We start from the raw sequence: 19,514 nt of genomic DNA on the forward strand, positions 1-19,514 counted from the left end.
TTAAGCACCAAAACATTATGTTATACAACAAATTTGACAGAAAACGTAGTTCAGTACGCAGTAATGTTATGTTGTAATTACTGTATTTACAAATTTAGCACCAAAATATCACGATATATTGAAAACATTGACTGCAAAAATGGCTTGGATAATCCAGAACGTTGGATAAGCGAGTGTTGGATAAGTGAGACTCTACTGTAAATAGATAGTTCTTGGCTATTCTGCATCAGCAGGAAATCAATCTTAACCTCAGAATTGCACCAGTCTTCTATCTATGTACAGTAGAGTCTCACTTATCCAACATTCACTTATCCAACATTCTGGATTATCCAACGCATTTTTGTAGTCAATGTTTTCAATACATGATATTTTGGTGCTAAATTCGTAAATACAGTAATTACTATGTAGCACTACTGCATATTGAACTACTTTGTCTGTCAAATGTGTTGTATAACATGATGTTTTGGTGTTTAATTTGTAAAATCATAACCTAATTTGATGTTTAATAGGCTTCTCCTTAATCTCTCCTTATTATCCAACATATTCGCTTATCCAACATTCTGCCGGCCCGTTTATGTTGGATAAGTGAGACTCTACTGTATATACAATTCTGTGTCTGTAGACGACAAAAGCTCTCATGCTACTGGATTGACTATTGCTAGCTCACAGATTGGCTCTTGTTAGGTGAAGTGGCCCTCTTTGATGTCACTGGAAAAGAAAGGGGACATGTGCATGAACGGAACGGAGGTAGGAAAGAGCCACAAAGAGAACTATGTTTCCACGGAGAATGGAGAAAGGACAGGGGATGGGAGGCAGAAAAAACAAGAGAAAGGTTAAGGGAAAAGGTGTGAGAGAAAGAAGGGATGAAAGCGGGGGGCAGCAACCCCTCCAACACCTGGGCAGCACCAGGTATAAACTAGTAGGTTATACATTTCATCTTTTGTCTACCCGCAACCTTTCGATTCCTAAAGTGGGTTTGTGATTTCTTGCTATAGCCTCACCACATCCAGATTAAGGCCATGCTCTACCATGTTCTTAAGACATTAATTTTGTGTCATAATATGACAGAGCCCCTATTTATTTATTTATTTACAGTATTTATATTCCGCCCTTCTCACCCTGAAGGGGACTCAGGGCGGATTACAATGAACACATATATGGCAAATATTCAATGCCAACAGACAAACAACATACAGTATAGACAGACACAGAGGCATTTAAACATTTTTCCAGCTTCACGATTCCGGCCACAGGGGGAGCTGTTGCTTCACCATCCGCTAGTGGCTGTACTTCCTCATTCCTTTCCTCGTGTTTTGCTGGCAGTTTTATGGGCTGACTTTATCCAGGCTGACTCTTACATTTCAAACCCTTCGGCCTTGCCTGGATCTAGTACTCAGGTCAGATCTATTCTATTCTCGATGAGTGGCTGTGTTGATTATTTACATTATTTATATTTCACCCTTCTCACCCCGAAGGGGACTCAAGGCAGATCACAGAACACATGTACGGCAACCATTCAATGCAGATTATAACAATGACAAGACAGACAACAGATAGAGAGATATACAGTAGAGTCTCACTTATCCAACATTCGCTTATCCAACTTTCTGGATTATCCAACACATTTTTGTAGTCAATGTTTTCAATACATCATGATATTTTGGTGATAAATTCATAAATACAGTAATTACTACATAGCATTACTGCATATTGAACTACTTTTTCTGTCAAATTTGTTGTATAACATGATTTTTGGTGCTTAATTTGTAAAATCATAACCTAATTTGATGTTTAATAGGCTTCTCCTTAATCTCTCCTTATTATCCAACATATTCGCTTATCCAACGTTCTGCCGGCCCGTTTATGTTAGATAAGTGAGACTCTACTGTATATAGTCTTTCCCATCTTTCGGCAACCCAATCCCAACTTCATTTGCCTTGCTTCATTGGCATTCTCTCTTTTCCTGTTTAGCAGCACGAGCAAGCAGCTGTATTGCTAAATTTGTTCATCTGTATTTCTCTTTTAGCAAAGTCTAGGGGCATCTCTGTCAGTTGAGCTGAAAATAATATAAATCTCGAAAGATCGATGACTTGCAGCAGAGCAGCACAGAGGCTAATAATTACCAGCTTATAGGACAGAAGAACGCACCTCCTCATTGTCACTATAGATTTATTAGTCTTCTGTTTTTATGAATGATTTGTTTTAGACAGCAGTAAGAACTCTCTTTTAAAAATGCGTACCTGGAAGTGAGTAGATACTTTGTTGGAGAGGCTGGCAAAATTGTCCTGGCTTTTTCAGGTGTGATGTTAAAAATGGAACGTGTTCCACAATTTCACACGGTACTGTATGATACAGCTAAACCATACACTTTATATAGTTATAGTGCATCTTGACACAGGTGTGCATCTCATGCTCAAGTGTCACTTATGCCCAGCGTTCATGGCATTTTAAAGTATTTGCAGAATTTAAAAACACCGATGCTTTGTTGTTGTTGTTTTTGTTGCAACTTTGAGTGTGAGTTTCTAATCTAACTGTTTAGAAGTGACTGTCCAAGACCTTTCACTATATGACTAACTGAGAGCATTTAAGTAGGAGATAACAAATACTACTGTCGAAGGCATTCATGGCCAGAATCGCTGGGTTGCTGTGAGTCTTTTGGGAGAAACTTCAGGAGAGAAAGCTTCTGGAACATCGCCATACAGCCTGAAAGACTTACAGCAACCCAACAAATACTACGTTTGGTGCTTATATATTCTCTACCAACTAACTATGCACCACTTCCCAACATCCCTGGAAGCAGGATTATGGAGACCTCATTCCTAGTATTCCAGCTTGTGTTGCATGAACTGATCCTTAGATGTAATATAGTGTTCTGGAAGAGCAACTCCTGGATTTCTTCAGTTCTAAAACTCACTTTTACTCCTTGATAAACATCTCTAAAATGGAATCTTAGATACACAAGTGTATGTCTGGTGGTGGTGGTTATATAGAAATTAGGGTGCATCTTACTATCAATGGTACCCGTCAATGCCACTGATGGACACTTTGCTGTGTTTGTACATTGGGAAACCATGACTGACTACAGCTTTCCAGTCTGTCTGGAATGTGCCACATGTGCATTCATTCAGCAAAGGAATATATGAGCTGTCAAATATTATAACCTAATTCTGGGCTTCTTACTCCTTATGTGAAAACGCGTTCTGTGTGCAGGCATGGACAAACTTCGGCCTTCCAGGTGTTTTGGACTTTTAACTCCCACAATTCCTAACAGGCTACTGGTTGTTAGGAATTGTGGGAGTTGAAGTCCAAAACACCTGGGAGTCTGCTAATGTCTGGTATAGAAGGTTATCCTTAACAATGTTTTCAATGCATTTAATGCATGAATTACTATATACAGGCCTTTCTCCCTTTTCTTTTTTTCTTTTACATGCTGTATATACTCATGTATATATATATACATGAAGTCAAGGGCAGGTTTTGGGTACAAAATTCTGGATTTGGAGATGACCCATGGATAAGTTGAGTGCCATACTAGATGGATTAGAGGGGATCTTTGCCTCTTTTAGGTTCTCCAAAGCCAGACTAAATTCTCACTTCTCTATCAGAGAAGAGGATGGTTTCCTTGTTTTGATGAGGAATTAAAATTACATTGACTCATGGATAAATTGGCCCAGATTTTGAGGGCTGATTTTAAAAAAAATTAAGACTTCTACATGAGCATATACTGTATTTTCATGCGTATTCACTGTATTTCTTGTAGAAAAATCTTTATACAGTTTCAAGTTGCCATGTTGGCTAGAAAACTGCTTCTTAAACTGTGGGTCCCAACCACAAATGGGGTCCCCCAAAATTTAACAACAGTAACAAGTTTCTGAAGGCTGCCCATTCACATGAATCTGTTAACAACAACATGCAGTATTTACAGTGGACTCTGCAGCCAAGGCTTCAGCTGTGCTCCATAAAAATAAAAACCAGCCTGTTTAGCAAGCCTTGCAAATGCTGATACATTTTCAGTAAATGTTCAATTTTTATACATATTTTACATACCTGGGACTTTCCACCTTTTTGGGTGGAAAGGGATCACGAGTGCAAAATGTTTCAGAAACTCTGAGTTAGAGGATACTGAGAAGTATAATCTGAAAAAGAAACTTTTCCCAGTTCTGCTTAAAAGCAATACTTTGTTTAAAAAATGCTTTTCTACCATGTGATTCTTGAATATTTCTATCATGTAGTTCTTCTATATTAAATTGTGTTTCTAATATTCTCCCCTTTTCAGTGTTCATTCAGTTGCAATTTCCTCTGTGCTAGAAGAATCTTCCTTCTAACTCTCCATCCACTTTGGCAGCACAATAGTTGAGCTAAAAATAAGGGGAGGGGGCCAGGATGGAGGTAGAGGACCTTTGAAGTAACAGGAGCAACATGCCGATCTATATACCAACCCTTCTTTTTTCTATATTCCTAACACTTTTCCTGTTCTCTGTTTCTAATTATAATAGAGCAGGTCAAAATCTCATTCCTTGCGAAACAACCCTTCTTCAATGTGTTGTCAAAGGCTTTCATGGCCGGAATCACTGGGTTGCTGTGAGTTTTCTGGGCTGTCTGGCTATGTTCCAGAAGCATTCTCTCCTGACATTTCATCCACATCTATAGCAGACGTCCTCAGAGGTTGTGATCTGTTGGAAACTCGGCAAGTGGGGTTTATATATCTGTGGAATATTCAAGGTGGGAGAAAGAACTCTTGTCTGACTGAGGCAAGTGTGAATGTTGCAATCGGCCACCTTGATTAACATTGAATGGCCTTAATAATAATAATAATAATAATAACAACAACAACAACAACAGCAAGCCATCAGAACAAATGCAAACAACAACAACAACAACAGCAAGCCATCAGAACAAATGCAATTAAGGCCAAGATGGAAAAATCAGCTGATGACCCAAAATGCAGACTGTGCAAGGAAACCGACAAAACCATTGATCATCTCCTCAGCTGCTGTAAGAAAATTGCACAGACAGACTACAAACAGAGGCACAACTATGTGGCCCAAATGATTCATTGGAACTTATGCCTCAAGTACCACCTCCCAGCAGCAAAGAACTGGTGGGATCACAAACCTGCAAAAGTATTGGAGAATGAGCATGCAAAGATACTGTGGGACTTCCGAATCCAGACTGACAAAGTTCTGGAACACAACACACCAGACATCACAGTTGTGGAAAAGAAAAAGGTTTGGATCATTGATGTTGCCATCCCAGGTGACAGTCGCATTGACGAAAAACAACAGGAAAACTCAGCCGCTATCAGGACCTCAAGATTGAACTTCAAAGACTCTGGCAGAAACCAGTGCAGGTGGTCCTGGTGGTGATGGGCACACTGGGTGCCATGCCAAAAGATCTCAGCCGGCATTTGGAAACAATAGACATTGACAAAATTACGATCTGCCAACTGCAAAAGGCCACCTGACTGGGATCTGCGCACATCATCCGAAAGTACATCACACAGTCCTAGACACTTGGGAAGCGTTCGACTTGTGATTTTGTGATATGAAATCCAGCATATCTATCTTGTTTGCTGTGTCATAATAAAATAATAATAATCTTTCTTTATGTATAGTTCCATTTCCTCGAGAGGGCTCAGGGCGGTTTGCAATAAGTGTACAAAAACAGTCAATTGTCAAAAACATCATACAACAACTTAAACATAGCAAACAAATAAAACAACATCAGCAGACCTTGCAGCTTCAAGGCCTGGCTGCTTCCTGCCTGGGGGCTCCTTTGTTGGATTTCCATTGAAATCCACCAGCATGTGGACAATTTCAACAAAAAGGAGAAAACCAAGAAAATGAACCAAATCTGCTTCCCAGTATTAAAAAAAACTCTAAAATCAGGCCATTAAATTAAGAACAATACTGAGAATACAGGGGAATGCCAAAGAAGAAACAGTCAGGGCCAATGAACATAAAGGATTCCCTCAGGCAGGAAGCAGCCAAACTTTGAAGCTGCAAGGCCATTCAATGCTAATCAAGGTGGCCAATTGCAACATTCACCAGACGAGAGTTCTTTCTCCCACACTGGACATTATTCCATAGATATATAAACCCCACTCGCCTAGTTTCCAACAGACCTCACAACCTCTGAGGATGCCTGCCATAGATGTGGGTGAAAGGTCAGGAGAGAATGCTTCTGGAAGATGGCCATACAGTCCAGAAAACTCACAGCAACCCAGTCCTTCTTCACTTAGTAATACATCCATGTGTGTGATGTGTTTACAGAATGGATAACCTTCGCATTGTTGTGGTCATGAAATAATAATGATTGGGGGGGGATGTTTAATACGAAAAACATGCAAACAGCTTTAAAAACTTAGTACACGACATGTTTGCTTTGAGAGAGAGAAAGCAAGGAAAATAACCCGTCCTTAAAATACATATCCCATTGAACAAATAGAATCAACATCAGTGGACCTTGCCGAGACAATTTCAATAGACAGTACCGGAGAGGAATTGTCGATGGATAACTCAGATTTACCTGACACTACCAGGGGCTCAGAAACAGAATGCGATTATGACGCAAGCATAGAAAATAATATAGATGATCCCGATTTCCCGGATGAGAGCTCGAGAGTGAAAACGAAGAGGTGTGACACAGATATAACGCTAAACACAGTAGGTAAGTGTGTTTCATTGTTAATGGTAGTTGTATTACAGTGGTTGCCAGCCTTGGGACACATGCATGTGCTATGAGAGGGGCTGGAGCATGCTTTGGGAAAAAGCCATTATGTTGAATGAGGCCTTAGTGAAGAGGAAACACTCCAATTCCCTGATTTCCTTTACAGGGAAAATGTGATCCTTCAAATGCTGTTGGATTGCAACTATTAAACCCACATAGCCAATAGTACGAAATACAAGTATTTGCAATCTATCCCTATAGGGAAGAGTATGCACATGTTTCCCATTCCTGAAAAGGATGCAGTGAACGAGTCCCAAGAGTCAGGAAACTACAATCCCATTCCTGAGTGAGCCAAAAGCAATCTCAGAAGAGAGGATGTTTGCCCTATTGTTCTCTAACTGAGCACAAAGTAAATGTTTTAATCATGGGATAGGTTAACGTTGGGAGGTATAATACCCAGGATACTAAATGTTTGGGAAACACTGGTTTATAAATGAGGTAAAATAGAGCAAAAGGATCTGGTTCTCAGAGAGTACAAACAGGACCAGTGTAACTTTTATAACAAGTGGTTTCACAGGCAGAGATCTAGCCGCATACGTTTTCATATTTACGTTTGAATGAATGGAAATTTAAAATGGCTAAATATCTGGATCATGCATTCCACATGATCCCAAATGGTTGTTATCATTTCTTTCTGCATCCCACCCCAGCCTTGGTCAGGATATTGTTATTCTTGTGTTGTCAAAGGCTTTCATGGCTGGAATCATTGGGTTGCTGTGAGTTTTCCGTGGTGTATGGCCGTGTCCCAGAAGCATTCTCTCCTGACGTTTCGCCCACATCTATGGCAGGCATCCTCAGGTGGAATATGAGGAATATGGCCATGCAGCCTTGAAAACTCACAGCAACCCAGTTGTTATTCTTTGCTGTTGTTCTTAGCTTCTGATAAAAAATGTCTTCTAAAAAGAGTGAGCCTACTTGGCTTCCTACCAGTTTTCAACATTTTCTATGTGTTTTTGCATTCAGATGTTTCTTTCCCTCTCTCCTGTGTCTTGATTCTGTTCTAATATTCTATATGCATGCCTATCATTTGTAGCCTCAGATCTTTCAACTTTGTGCTTTTCCAAAATAGCAAATATCGTGACCACTAACTTGTTCTGTCCTTGCTTTCCAAGTACAATAGAGTCTCACTTATCCAACATTCGCTTATCCAACGTTCTGGATTATCCAACACATTTTTGTAGTCAATGTTTTCAATACATCGTGATATTTTGGTGCTAAATTTGTAAATACAGTAATTACTACGTAGCATTACTGCCTATTGAACTACTTTTTCTGTCAAATTTGTTGTATAACATGATGTTTTGGTGCTTACTTTGTAAAATCATAACCTAATTTGATGTTTAATAGGCTTCTCCTTAATCTTTCCTTATTATCCAATATATTCGCTTATCAAATGTTCTGCCGGCCCGTTTATGTTGGATAAGTGAGACTCTACTGTATTCATTTTCTTCAAATGTGCTTTCTGTTGGTTACAGGATAATGTAGTATAGTTCTTCCCCCACTCTGTCTTTTCCTTATCCATCTCTTCACCAGTACACTCCAGCACAAATTTTCCTGTACTGTGGAATAAAAGGGGGGGGAATCCAGAACAAACAAAAAAGCATTTAAAGAGATACTTGAAATGTCTGCCCAAAGGCTTGTGAACTTGCTTTTCTTTTCAAGTAACTTTTTGGGGAATACAGTAGAGTCTCACTTATCCAAACTAAACGGGCCAGCAGAAGCTTGGAAAAGCGAATATCTTGGATAATAAGGAGGGATTAAGGAAAAGCCTATTAAACATCAAATTAGGTTCTGATTTTACAAATTAAGCACCATAACATCATGTTATACACCAAACTTGACAGAAAAAGTAGTTCAATACACAGTAATGTTATGTTGTAATTACTGTATTTACGAATTTAGCAGCAAAATATCACAATATATTGAAAACATTGACTACAAAAATGGCTTGGATAATCCAGAAGCTTGAATAAGCGAGGCTTGGATAAGTGAGACTCTACTGTACCAGTTTTTCATGGCCAGAGCTTTTAAGGTTTTACTTTTTGGGGATACAGATCCTCGAAGCCCCCAACCAGCACATTTTAAGAGCTGTAGTCCAAAAGGTAACTCTTCCAAGATGTTGCATCATGCCACATCTCACAATTCTTCCAGCCTCTTCCTTCTCAGAAGCAATCTGTCTTGTGTCAAGGAAAAGCACTAGAAGTTATCTTATCTTGTATGAAGATGCTTTATCAAAGAAAAGTTGGAAAAGTACTGGAAATCAGGCAGCTCCATCTTAATTCACAAATGACTATCCATATCTGCACTTTAAAGTTGCTTATGCTTTACTGTATACACAATACTGTATATTAGGGAGTGAGTATCTATATACAGTACAGCTATTATCCATTTTAGGATTATCCACTATGACTTCAGGGTCTGAATGCTGTCCTCTTTTCTTGCATTTAATCCTATTTAAACTACAGATGCCAGGAGTCAAACCTGGTTATTTCTACAAGCTGAGTGTGTGGGTCTGTCACTGGGATATAACCATTACAAAGTCAGGCAGTGTATTGTAATTTCTTAAAAGATATGAACAGCCCAAGCCACTTTTGGCTGCATAGTGCAGTTCTTCTCCTTGGATCCTGGTTTGTGTGTGTGTTACTTTGAGCTGGTTTAAGTCCCCTTGGGGAGAAATAAAGCGAGGCATAATAAATAAATATAATAAGAATTATTCAGATTTTTCCTGGGACTGAAAATAGCAATGTATTTTAGTGCAAAGCTATTACTGCCAAAAACTGAAGAGTCGTGTAAATCTTTTAGAATGGTTGTGTATTCTTGTATGTCAGTTGCTTGGACTAGATGTCCCTTGTGGTCTCATCCCTTTCTGTGATTCCAAGATTTTAAGTCCTGAAGTTCGGTTTATAAAAGAAAGAGTAAGGAAGAAGCATGTGAACGCATTCCTCCTAAACACGGTTTAGCAGCCTAAAATCATGGTTGCTGAGCCATAGTTCCACACAAGGCCAGGAGGAAAAGCCATCTCTTCTCATATCTCAGCTTTCAGTTTCAATAAACTAAAAGAATGAGGGATCTGTATCTGGTAAAGTATCAGAAGTGCTGGAAAAGGGGGGGTATTTAGATAATGTATCTCAAGTGTGTTAAAGCACTGAGCTGCTGAACTTGCAGACCGAAAGGTCCCAGGTTCAAACCCTGGGAGCGGCTGCTGTTAGCTCCAGCTTCTGCCAGCCTAGCAGTTCGAAAACATGCCAATGTGAGTAGATCAATAGGTACCGCTCTGGCAGGAAGGTAATGGCGCTCCATGCAGTCATGCTGGCCACATCACCTTGGAGGTGTCTACAGACAACGCCGGCTCTTCGGCTTAGAAATGGAGATGAGCACCAACCCCCAGAGTCAGACATGACTGGACTTAACGTCAGGGGAAAACCTTTACCTTTACCTATATCAAGCTGTAAGGCAAGTCAGGTAATAAAGAGTTGTTGTTGATGATGATGATAAGAGAATAGATGTTCAGTTCTATGTGGATAATGTATCTCGAACTGCAAGGCAAGTCAGGTAATAAAATGTTGGTGGTGGTGGTGGTTGTGATGGTGGTAATAAGAGAATAGATGTTCTATTCAGTAGATATGTGGTTTTACCTCTCTTGGTGCTGAGCCAAACAAAGCAGTGATCATGAATTGTGCAAAATAAATAGTTGCAATATTCATTGAAGTTCTTTGTTCAGGAATTGCACATTGAAAGTATTTCATTATTGTTCCGTTCACAATGCATAGATGGAATTAATTGTCACTAAGCTGCTAAATCGGTGTTTGGACAGTAGTACTTAAAACTGCATTTCAAATGATTGTATACATCTCCATTAAAAGGTACTTTCTTCCCTTTTCCCTAAAACCCAGGAAATGTGGTCACAGGCACACTTGTAGTCTCCCATTTCCAATTTTACTGTTATGAGACAGTTTCCAATATTGTTTTTTGTGTGTGTGTGAGTCAGGAGCAACCGGAGTTGTTATTATTATTATATTACTAAAATTAGGCTGTAGCTAAAAATCCATAATAATGAATCAAACAATACAATACAATATAGAACCTCACAGTTTCAGAACATGAAAAATATAATAATATGCAAATACAAAGCATATTATGAGAAACAGATAAGCCTAGTAATTCACACGGGCAATTCTGAGATATGGATCACATTTTACTGCACATCTAGATATATTACCCAGAACTATTTCTCAGTAGTAGTAGTAGTAGTAGTAGTAGTAGTAATAACAGCAACTACTACTACTACTGCTTTATTTTTATACCCCGCCACCATCTCCCAAATGGAGTTCGGGGCGGCTTACACATGGGGCGAATGTCCATAAATACAATACAAATCCACCAAAGTAAAAGCATAGGTAAAGTAAAACAATAAAGATAACAAAACACAATTTCAATATAACAAGAATATCAAACAGCCATGTAAACAATACTCAGCGAGACCAATTCCCATAGTACGTACAATGGACAATTTTATTTTGGTATAATTTTTAACATGTGAAACATATTGTCAACATGTTGCTTTCTAAACGAATTCTACTGCCTTTAGTATCTCCATCTTCAATCTCAGTTTTATTTAATGCAGCTCACGATCAATAAGATAGTGGTATACTCCTGGTGTTATGGTGCACGATTGCTGGTATACCCCAGATGTTACGGTTGTATGTACATTGTTCAGATGTTTTTGGGGTGCAAAACCCAGAATCCTTCACCCCAGACTAATAAGCATTGCGGCGGAACAAACCTTGGAACGCAGAGGAACAAGAGCAAACAGACAATGTGATCCTACTCTATGTTGTTGATGGAAAAATCTATTTTTAATATTTTTAGAACAATATTTAACTCTCAAGTGCAAAAAGATCTTCAATGTGCAAAGCGAGCTTTGTTGTATTCAACACCTCTCCTGTTTTGTCTCTCTCCTTTTGCCCACTTCCCAGCTTCAGCATCAGATAATGCAGAACCTTCTTCTGAAGAACAGGACAAGTCCCTTGACAAACCAAAACAGAAAAAAACCCGCTGCTTCATGTGCCGGAAGAAAGTTGGTCTTACTGGTAAGCTTCCATTGCAATCGTCGGAAGTTTAAGATGTGCAGTGAGTATTAGATCTGCTGCTTCAGCTGAAAGGCTTTGAGCCTGTCGCCCAGGCATAGGCAAACATTGGTCGTCCGGGTGTTTTGGACTTCAACTCCCACAATTCCCAACAGCTGGCTCTTAGAAATTGTGGGAGTTAGGTCAAAAAAAATGGGGAGGACCAAAGTTTGCCCGTGTGTACTGTAGCCAATGCTTGAGCAAGATGAAGTAGAGGCAGATAGCAACTCCAAGGGGTGTGCAGGATACTGAATTTAAGGGAATGCACACACCTTTATATATATGTGTATGTGCACACACCTTTGTATATGTATATCAGTTGTATATCAACTGTTTTATTCTTGTTTTACATTGAATTACTGTTTTTATCTTTTATACTGTGAGTTGTATTTATATTGTTGTTTATTTCGTCAATATTGTTTGGGCCTTTGCCCCATGTAAGCTGACCCCAAGTCCCCACGGGGAAGATGGTGGTGGGGTAAAAAAAGTATTATTATTATTATTATTATTATTATTATTATTATTATTATTATTATTATTATTTTATTGTATTACGCAGCAAACAAGATAGACATGCTGGATTTCGTATCACAAAATCACAAGTCAAACACTTCCCAAGTGTCTAGGACTGTGTGATGTATTTTCGAATGATGTGCACAGACCACAGTAGGGTGGCCTTTTGCAGTTGGCAGATCGTAATTTTGTCAATGTCTATTGTTTCCAAATGCCGGCTGAGATCTTTTGGCACGGCACCCAATTTGCCCATCACCACTGGGACCACCTGCACTGGTTTCTGCCAGAGTCTTTGAAGTTCAGTCTTGAGGTCCTGATAGCGGCTGAGTTTTTCCTGTTGTTTTTCGTCAATGCGACTGTCACCTGGCATGGCGACATCAATGATCCAAACCTTTTTCTTTTCCACAACTGTGGTGTCTGGTGTGTTGTGTTCCAGAACTTTGTCAGTCTGGATTCGGAAGTCCCACAGTATCTTTGCATGTTCATTTTCCACAACCTTTGCAGGTTTGTGATCCCACCAGTTCTTTACTGCTGGGAGCTGGTACTTGAGGCATAAGTTCCAATGAATCATTTGGGCCACATAGTTGTGCCTCTGTTTGTAGTCTGTCTGTGCGATTTTCTTACAGCAGCTGAGGATATGATCCATGGTTTCGTCTGTTTCCTTGCACAGTCTGCATTTTGTGTCATCAGCTGATTTTTCAATCTTGGCCTTAATTGCATTTGTTCTGATGGCTTGCTCCTGGGCTGCAAGGATCAGGCCTTCTGTCTCCTTCTTCAGTGTCCCATTTGTGAGCCATAGCCAAGTCTTCTTCTTATCAGCTTTTCCTTCAGTTTTGTCAAGGAACTTTCCATGCAATGTTTTGTTGTGCCAGCTGTCAGCTCTAGTTTGTAGTGTGGCTTTCTTGTACTGGTTTTTTGTCTGCTGTGCTTTGAGGAGTTTCTGATTTTTGACTTCAATCAAAGCAAGTTCTTCACTTTGCTTTCCATATTCTGCCAGGGCATGTTCTTCTTTGACTGCTTGTTTGACTTGTAAGAGTCCTCTGCCCCCTGATCTTCTAGGCAGATATAGCCGGTCAACATCACTGCGAGGGTGCAGTGAATGATGAATGGTCATGAGTTTTCTTGTTTTTGTGTCCAAATTGTCCAGTTCCATCTGTGTCCAGTTTATGATGCCAGCAGTATATCTTATGACAGGTATGGCCTAGGTGTTTATGGCCTTGATGGTGTTGCCTCCATTGAGCTTGCTTTTGAGAATTTTTCTGAGTATTCTTTACTGACCACAGTCTTCACATGTTCATGCTTGATGTTGTCTAGCTGTAATATGCCCAGATATTTATAGGCCTCTGGCTGGTGACACTTTATTGTTTGGCCATTAGGCATATTTATGCCCTCACTTTCAATGATTTTTCCCTTCTTCAATGCCACTGTCGAACATTTGTCCAAGCCAAACTCCATGCTGATATCAGTGCTAAAAATTTGGACAGTGTTAGTCAGAGACTGGATTTCAGTTTCCGTTTTCCCATACAGCTTCAGGTCATCCATGTACATCAGATGCGAAATTTTGTGAGATTTCTTAGATGTTTGATAGCCGAGATTTGTTTTTTGTAAGATTATTGACAGAGGGATCATGGCAATTATTATTATTATTATTATTATTATTATTATTATTATTATTATTATTATTATTTCTTTGTATTGAAAATAATTGTACCCAGTCTCTGGGCACATATCTCTTTGGAATCCTTTGTTGGGAGTGTCAAACTACACAGACCACCATGTCAGACTACACAGAGAAGCCATTGAAATCCACAAGCATGTGGACCATTTCAACAGAAAGGAGGAAACCATGAAAATCTGGCTACTAATATTTTTCAAAAACCATAAAATCAGGACAGTAAATAAAGAACAACACTCAGAAAATAGAGAAATTCCAGACAGAAAACAATCAGGGCCAGCTAACACCTCCCAACAAAGGATTCCCCCAGCCAGGAAGCAGCCAGGCTTTGAAGCTGAGATAAACCCTTGGTATTTATGTCCTTACGTTCTTTTTACAGGGTTTGAATGCAGGTGCGGAAACGTTTATTGCGGCGTACACCGCTACTCAGACGTCCACAGTTGCTCTTACAATTACAAAGCCGACGCCGCGGAAAAGATCAGAAAAGAGAATCCCGTCGTTGTCGGCGAAAAGATCCAGAAGATTTGAACTGCTACTCTTGCTGGGATATTAAAACAAAATTGACCATCTGCAGATGAAATTGACTTGAGCTTCTTCCCACCGCCCCGCTCCCCACCCTCCCCCCTTCGCCCCATTCTTCTCCATCCTTCCCTTTAGTCACTGGGAACACAAGAGCGTGTTTTCTGAATCATGCATGTCATCAGAATAACATAGATTTCCCCCCTCCCTTGTTTAGAACATATCCGAACACATACTTTAACACATACAACCGGTCCTACACTTCTGAGAGTCTACACTTTGACTGAAATACCATGGCTATACAAGTATTATCCTTTTAAAAAATAAGTTTAACTTTTAGTTGAATGCAGAGGGCTTTTATAATACAAACACAGAGATATATCGGAAGGGCATCCGTGCTTTTGTTTATTTTTCCCTCTAGTACTAAACATGCATGCATTAACCGGGCCGTTTTCCTTTCTTCTTCTTCTTTGTATATAGCTTTTTTTCCCCTTCTCTGCAGCACTATTTCCTCTTTTTTGATAACACCTCCTATGGCACAACTAGCGATCAGTAACTGAATGTATTTTAATCATTAAGGCTGCTTGGGTTTGTTTTGTTTCCCCCTCCCATTAACAAAGTTTATGCATACCTTAGCATAATAGCTTGTTTGCACCCACTACCTATTTATGTATGAATCATTGGTAATGAGTGTGTGTGTGAGAGAGAGATTGAGAGGGAGAGAAAGGGAAACTGCTAAAATCTGTGTGGTGTTTTTATTTCTTTTCAAAAACAACTAGTTTTCCCTTCTTTTCTACCTGTGTGTGTGTGTGTGTGTGCTTGTGTTGCAGAGTGGTCTGCACTTTTGTGGCTGACTGCAGGTTTTCTTGGGGGTTATGTTATTGGGTTCTTTATGTACACCAATATGAAGAATGACGAAGTTTTAACTGTATTGTATTTATGTTCATCAGCGTCTTTAACTTTGATTAAAATAAAATTTGTAAAAATTGAAACGCCGAGGTGGTTGTACATTTTGCGTTGTGTGTGAGCCTAGGGCAGATGTGTTAAACTCAAGGGCCACAGACCAAATGGGACCCTCCGTGTCATTGTTATGTGGCCTTTCAGATGCTAGACTACAGCTCTTGTATTCATTATCATTACACATCACAACTAGATCTGAGGGGAGGTTTTTTATTGTGTCAGAAGCAACTTGAGAACATACTGCAAGTCGCTTCTGGCGTGAGAAAATTGGCCATCTACGAGGGTTGAATTGAAAAGTAATGCCTCCACCATCGTAACTCAACAGATGGCAGTCCTGGTCTGCGGCAGGTAGTGGCTTGTTAAGTAGACTCTACAATTCCATTTGGCGGGAAGCCTTAGCATTGAACGGTTGTGTTGTTAAAGTGTGAAGTATGGAACCCTGCGCAGGGTCAATGCAATTTAAGCAACGGGCAGTCACTGAATTCTTGACAGCAGAAGGTGTCACTCCAAAGGAGATTCATCAGAGAATACAAGCTGCTTATGGTGATTGTGTTGATGTCAGTACTGTGCATCGTTGAGTCAGTAAGTTTAAAGATGTTGATGTGGGAACATCTGACTTGCGTGACAAACAAAGTTTGACATCCTGTGACAGCAACCACCGAGTTTCACAAGCAAAATGTTGACAGATTGATTCAGGACGTGTTGGATTATGGTTGTATGTGTATGAAATGTAAATCAAGTGTTTTCTGCTATTGTGCAAGAGTGTGTGTTTCAGTAATGAAAGAGTTAACAGCAGGCTAGTTTTGACTGACAGCCTGTTGTGACTGCTATGACCTATCAGACATGATTTCCAGCTTTGGAGGTCAGAACTTCCTGCAGACTGAGGAATGTGTTTCTTATCTCTGTGTGTGTTGAGCTGTGCTTGCCGGAGCGAAGAGGCTATAGAGAAATGCCAGCTCAGAGCGATGGCTTTTGCTATGCTTTGTAAATATGTTTGTAGATACTGAAATAAATGTTTGGACTTCAGACTACGGATGTGTTTGAGTCGGACATTTGAACAGAGGAATTGGTGTGGCAGCCGATTCACCAGTTCATCAGGGTGCTGGAGAAGATGATTGATGGAGTTTGGGGAAACCCACCCGGCACGCACCGACACCCACTCTGAGAGGACGATCGTCGTATCACTCAGAGAGAAATTTCAAGCATAACCAGCATTTCACAAGAACGTGTGGGTCACATGATTGCTTTGCTTGGCTATCGGAAGATCTGTGCACGATGGGTCCTGTGAGACGCTGGTTGTGGAAACAGTGTCAACGTCTCCCGTGATGGCTTCAGAAAACGTGTTCATCATGTATCCAATTGTCTGATGATTATGTGGAAAAGTCCATAGTGGTAGTTAAATAGCACATTCTAAGGATTATTTCTGTGTTTGGTTTATTAAAATATTCCCATCCAAAGCCAAGTAACGAAGGTGGAGGCATTACTTTTCATTCAACCCTCATACATAGACATTGCCCAGGGGATGCCCAGATATATCACCATCCTGCTGGGAAGCTTCTCTCGTCCCCACAAGCTAGAGCTGACAGACGGGAACTCATCCCTTGTCACGGATTCAAACCTCCAAACCTTAGGTCAGCAACCCAATCTCTTAAGTCAGCAGTTCAGCTGGCATAAGGGTTTAACCCATTGTGCCACCTTGGCTCATACCATCTGGAGGTGACCAGATGATCTATTCTATTGATTGTAGCATCGGGAGACATCGTTCGGAAACATTGCTTTGGGGCGGTTACAGTTCCTGCCAGTGAGATAAAACACGGCACTACAGCCTCACGGATAGAGAAGACGTCTGGATGTAGAGACTGGACAGTTCTTTTGCTGCTTTGAATGCTTTGACAATCAGTATAGGATATTTTGAATTGAAGCTGATGTTTACTTGACTATTGGGCTGAGTAGCAACATAAAACTTTCCAGCAGCGTGCGGAAGAATGAGGAAGTACTCCATCAAGGACTCGGTGTCACAAGGGGACAGTGAAGCAGCAGCTCCCCCTGTTGCCGGAATGGAACATACCCTCATGAAGCTGGAAGCTGGAATGTTAAATTGCTCCTGTGACTGTCTATATATGTCGTGTTGTCTAAATGGCATGTAATGTTTGCCATGTATATGTGCATTGTGATTCTTCCTGAGTCCCCTTTGGGGTGAGAAGGGCAGAATATAAATACTGTAAATTAATTAATTTACAGTATTAATTAATTAGGCCCGGGCTGTGGCGCAGGCGGGAGAGCAAGCCAACTACAATTAACTGCAATGAATCACTCTGACCAGGAGGTCATGAGTTCGAGGCCCGCTCGGAGCCTATGTTTGTTTGTCTTTGTTCTATGTTAAAAAGGCATTGAATGTTTGCCTATATGTGTAATGTGATCCGCCCTGAGTCCCCTTCGGGGTGAGAAGGGCGGAATATAAATGCTGTAAATAAATAATAAATAAATTAAGGGAAGTCATAGGGAGGAGGCAGCAAGCTTGTTTTCTGCTGTCCTGGAGACTAGGACGCGGAATGGCTTCAAACTACAGGAAAGGAGATTCCACCTGAACATCAGGAAGAATTTCCTCACTGTGAGAGCTGTTCAGCAGTGGAACTCTCTGCCCCAGAGTGTGGTGGAGGCTCCTTCTTTGGAGGCTTTTAAGCAGAGGCTGGATGGCCATCTGTCGGGGGTGGTTTGAATGCGGCTTCTTGGCAGGGGGTTGGACTGGATGGCCCATGAGGTCTCTTCCAACTCGACTATTCTATGATTCTATGAATTAATTATAGGAGCCTCGATGGCGAAGTATGTTAAAGCGCTGAGCTGCTAAACTTGCAGAACAAAAGGTCCCAGGTTCAAATCCCGGGAGTGGAGTGAGCGCCCGCTGTTGCTCCAGCTTCTGCCGACCTAGCAGTTCGAAAACATTCCAATGTGAGTAGATCAATAGGTACCGCTCCGGCGGGAAGGTAATGGCGCTCCATGCAGTCATGCCAATGGCCACATGACCTTGGAGGTGTCTACGGACAACGCCGGCTCTTCGGCTTAGAAATGGAGATGAGCACCAACCCCCAGAGTCGGTCACGACTGGATTTAACGTCAGGGGAAACCTTTACCTTTACCTATGAGTTAATTATGGTGCTCCCTCATCCAAGCATTAGCCAAGTCTGATTCTGCTTAGCGTCCGAGACAAGACAGAATCTGCTATCCAGGATATTTAGGCAGGTAAGTAAGGATGGAAAATGATAGATCTTCCTAATGTGTGTGTGTAGGTGCATTTTGTGCAGTAGAAAAATAAAAAGTGCAGTAAGAAATAACTTGATGTTTTCTCCTGGTGCAATTAGGTGACCGGGGCGCATCTACACTGCAGAAACATTGTGGTTTGACACTACTTGGACTTTTGTGGCTCAATGCTATGGGATCCTTGGGTTTGTAGTTTGGTGAGACACCAGAGGAGGATCAAGACCTTAGAACAGGGGTCCCCAAACTAAGGCCCGGGGGCTGGATGCGGCCCATCGAAGCCATTAATCCGGCCCCCACGGCACAAGGGCAGAAGGGGGTTGGACTAAATGGCCCAAGGGGTCTCTTCCAACCATTATTATTATTATTATTATTATTATTATTATTATTATTATTATTATTATTAACATTGAGGCTGGGAGGCCATCTGTCGGGTGCTTTGCTTGTGCTTTTGATGCACAAAGGCAGGAGGGGGTTTGGCTAAATGGCCCAAGGGGTGTCTTCCAATCCTCCTTCTTCTTCTTCTTCTTCTTCTTCTTCTTCTTCTTCTTCTTCTTCTTCTTCTTCTTCTTCTTCTTCTTCTTCTTCTTCTTCTTCTTCTTCTTCTTCTTCTTCTTCTTATTTTATTATGACACAGCAAACAAGATAGATATCCTGGATTTTGTTTCACAAAATCATAAGTCAAACACTTCCCAAGTGTCTAGGACTGTGTGATGTATTTTCAGATGATGTGTGCA

The 19,514-nt window shown here is 40.6% G+C and overlaps 1 protein-coding gene across 9 annotated transcripts in view; it reads left to right on the forward strand.

Annotated features, from left to right (window-relative positions):
* zfand6 (zinc finger AN1-type containing 6) overlaps nt 1-15,554 on the forward strand; it is a 45,497-nt gene extending 29,943 nt beyond the window's left edge. For 5 of the 9 annotated variants that reach the window (XM_062963572.1, XM_008118533.3, XM_016996532.2 and 2 more), the window contains 3 exons: nt 6,448-6,665; nt 11,706-11,819; nt 14,423-15,554. In XM_062963572.1, coding sequence (XP_062819642.1) covers nt 6,448-6,665; nt 11,706-11,819; nt 14,423-14,596 — 506 coding nt within the window. In that variant the 3' untranslated portion in view covers nt 14,597-15,554. Of the gene's footprint in view, nt 1-6,447; nt 6,670-11,705; nt 11,820-14,422 lie in introns of all 9 variants that reach the window. The other 4 variants (XM_062963573.1, XM_003225899.4, XM_062963574.1 and 1 more) reach the window with 2 other exon arrangements.
* The last annotated feature ends 3,960 nt before the right edge of the window (nt 15,555-19,514 follow it).

The sequence above is a fragment of the Anolis carolinensis genome, unplaced genomic scaffold (assembly GCF_035594765.1).
Source record: "Anolis carolinensis isolate JA03-04 unplaced genomic scaffold, rAnoCar3.1.pri scaffold_11, whole genome shotgun sequence".
In the NCBI taxonomy this organism is placed as follows: Eukaryota; Metazoa; Chordata; class Lepidosauria; order Squamata; family Dactyloidae; genus Anolis; species Anolis carolinensis.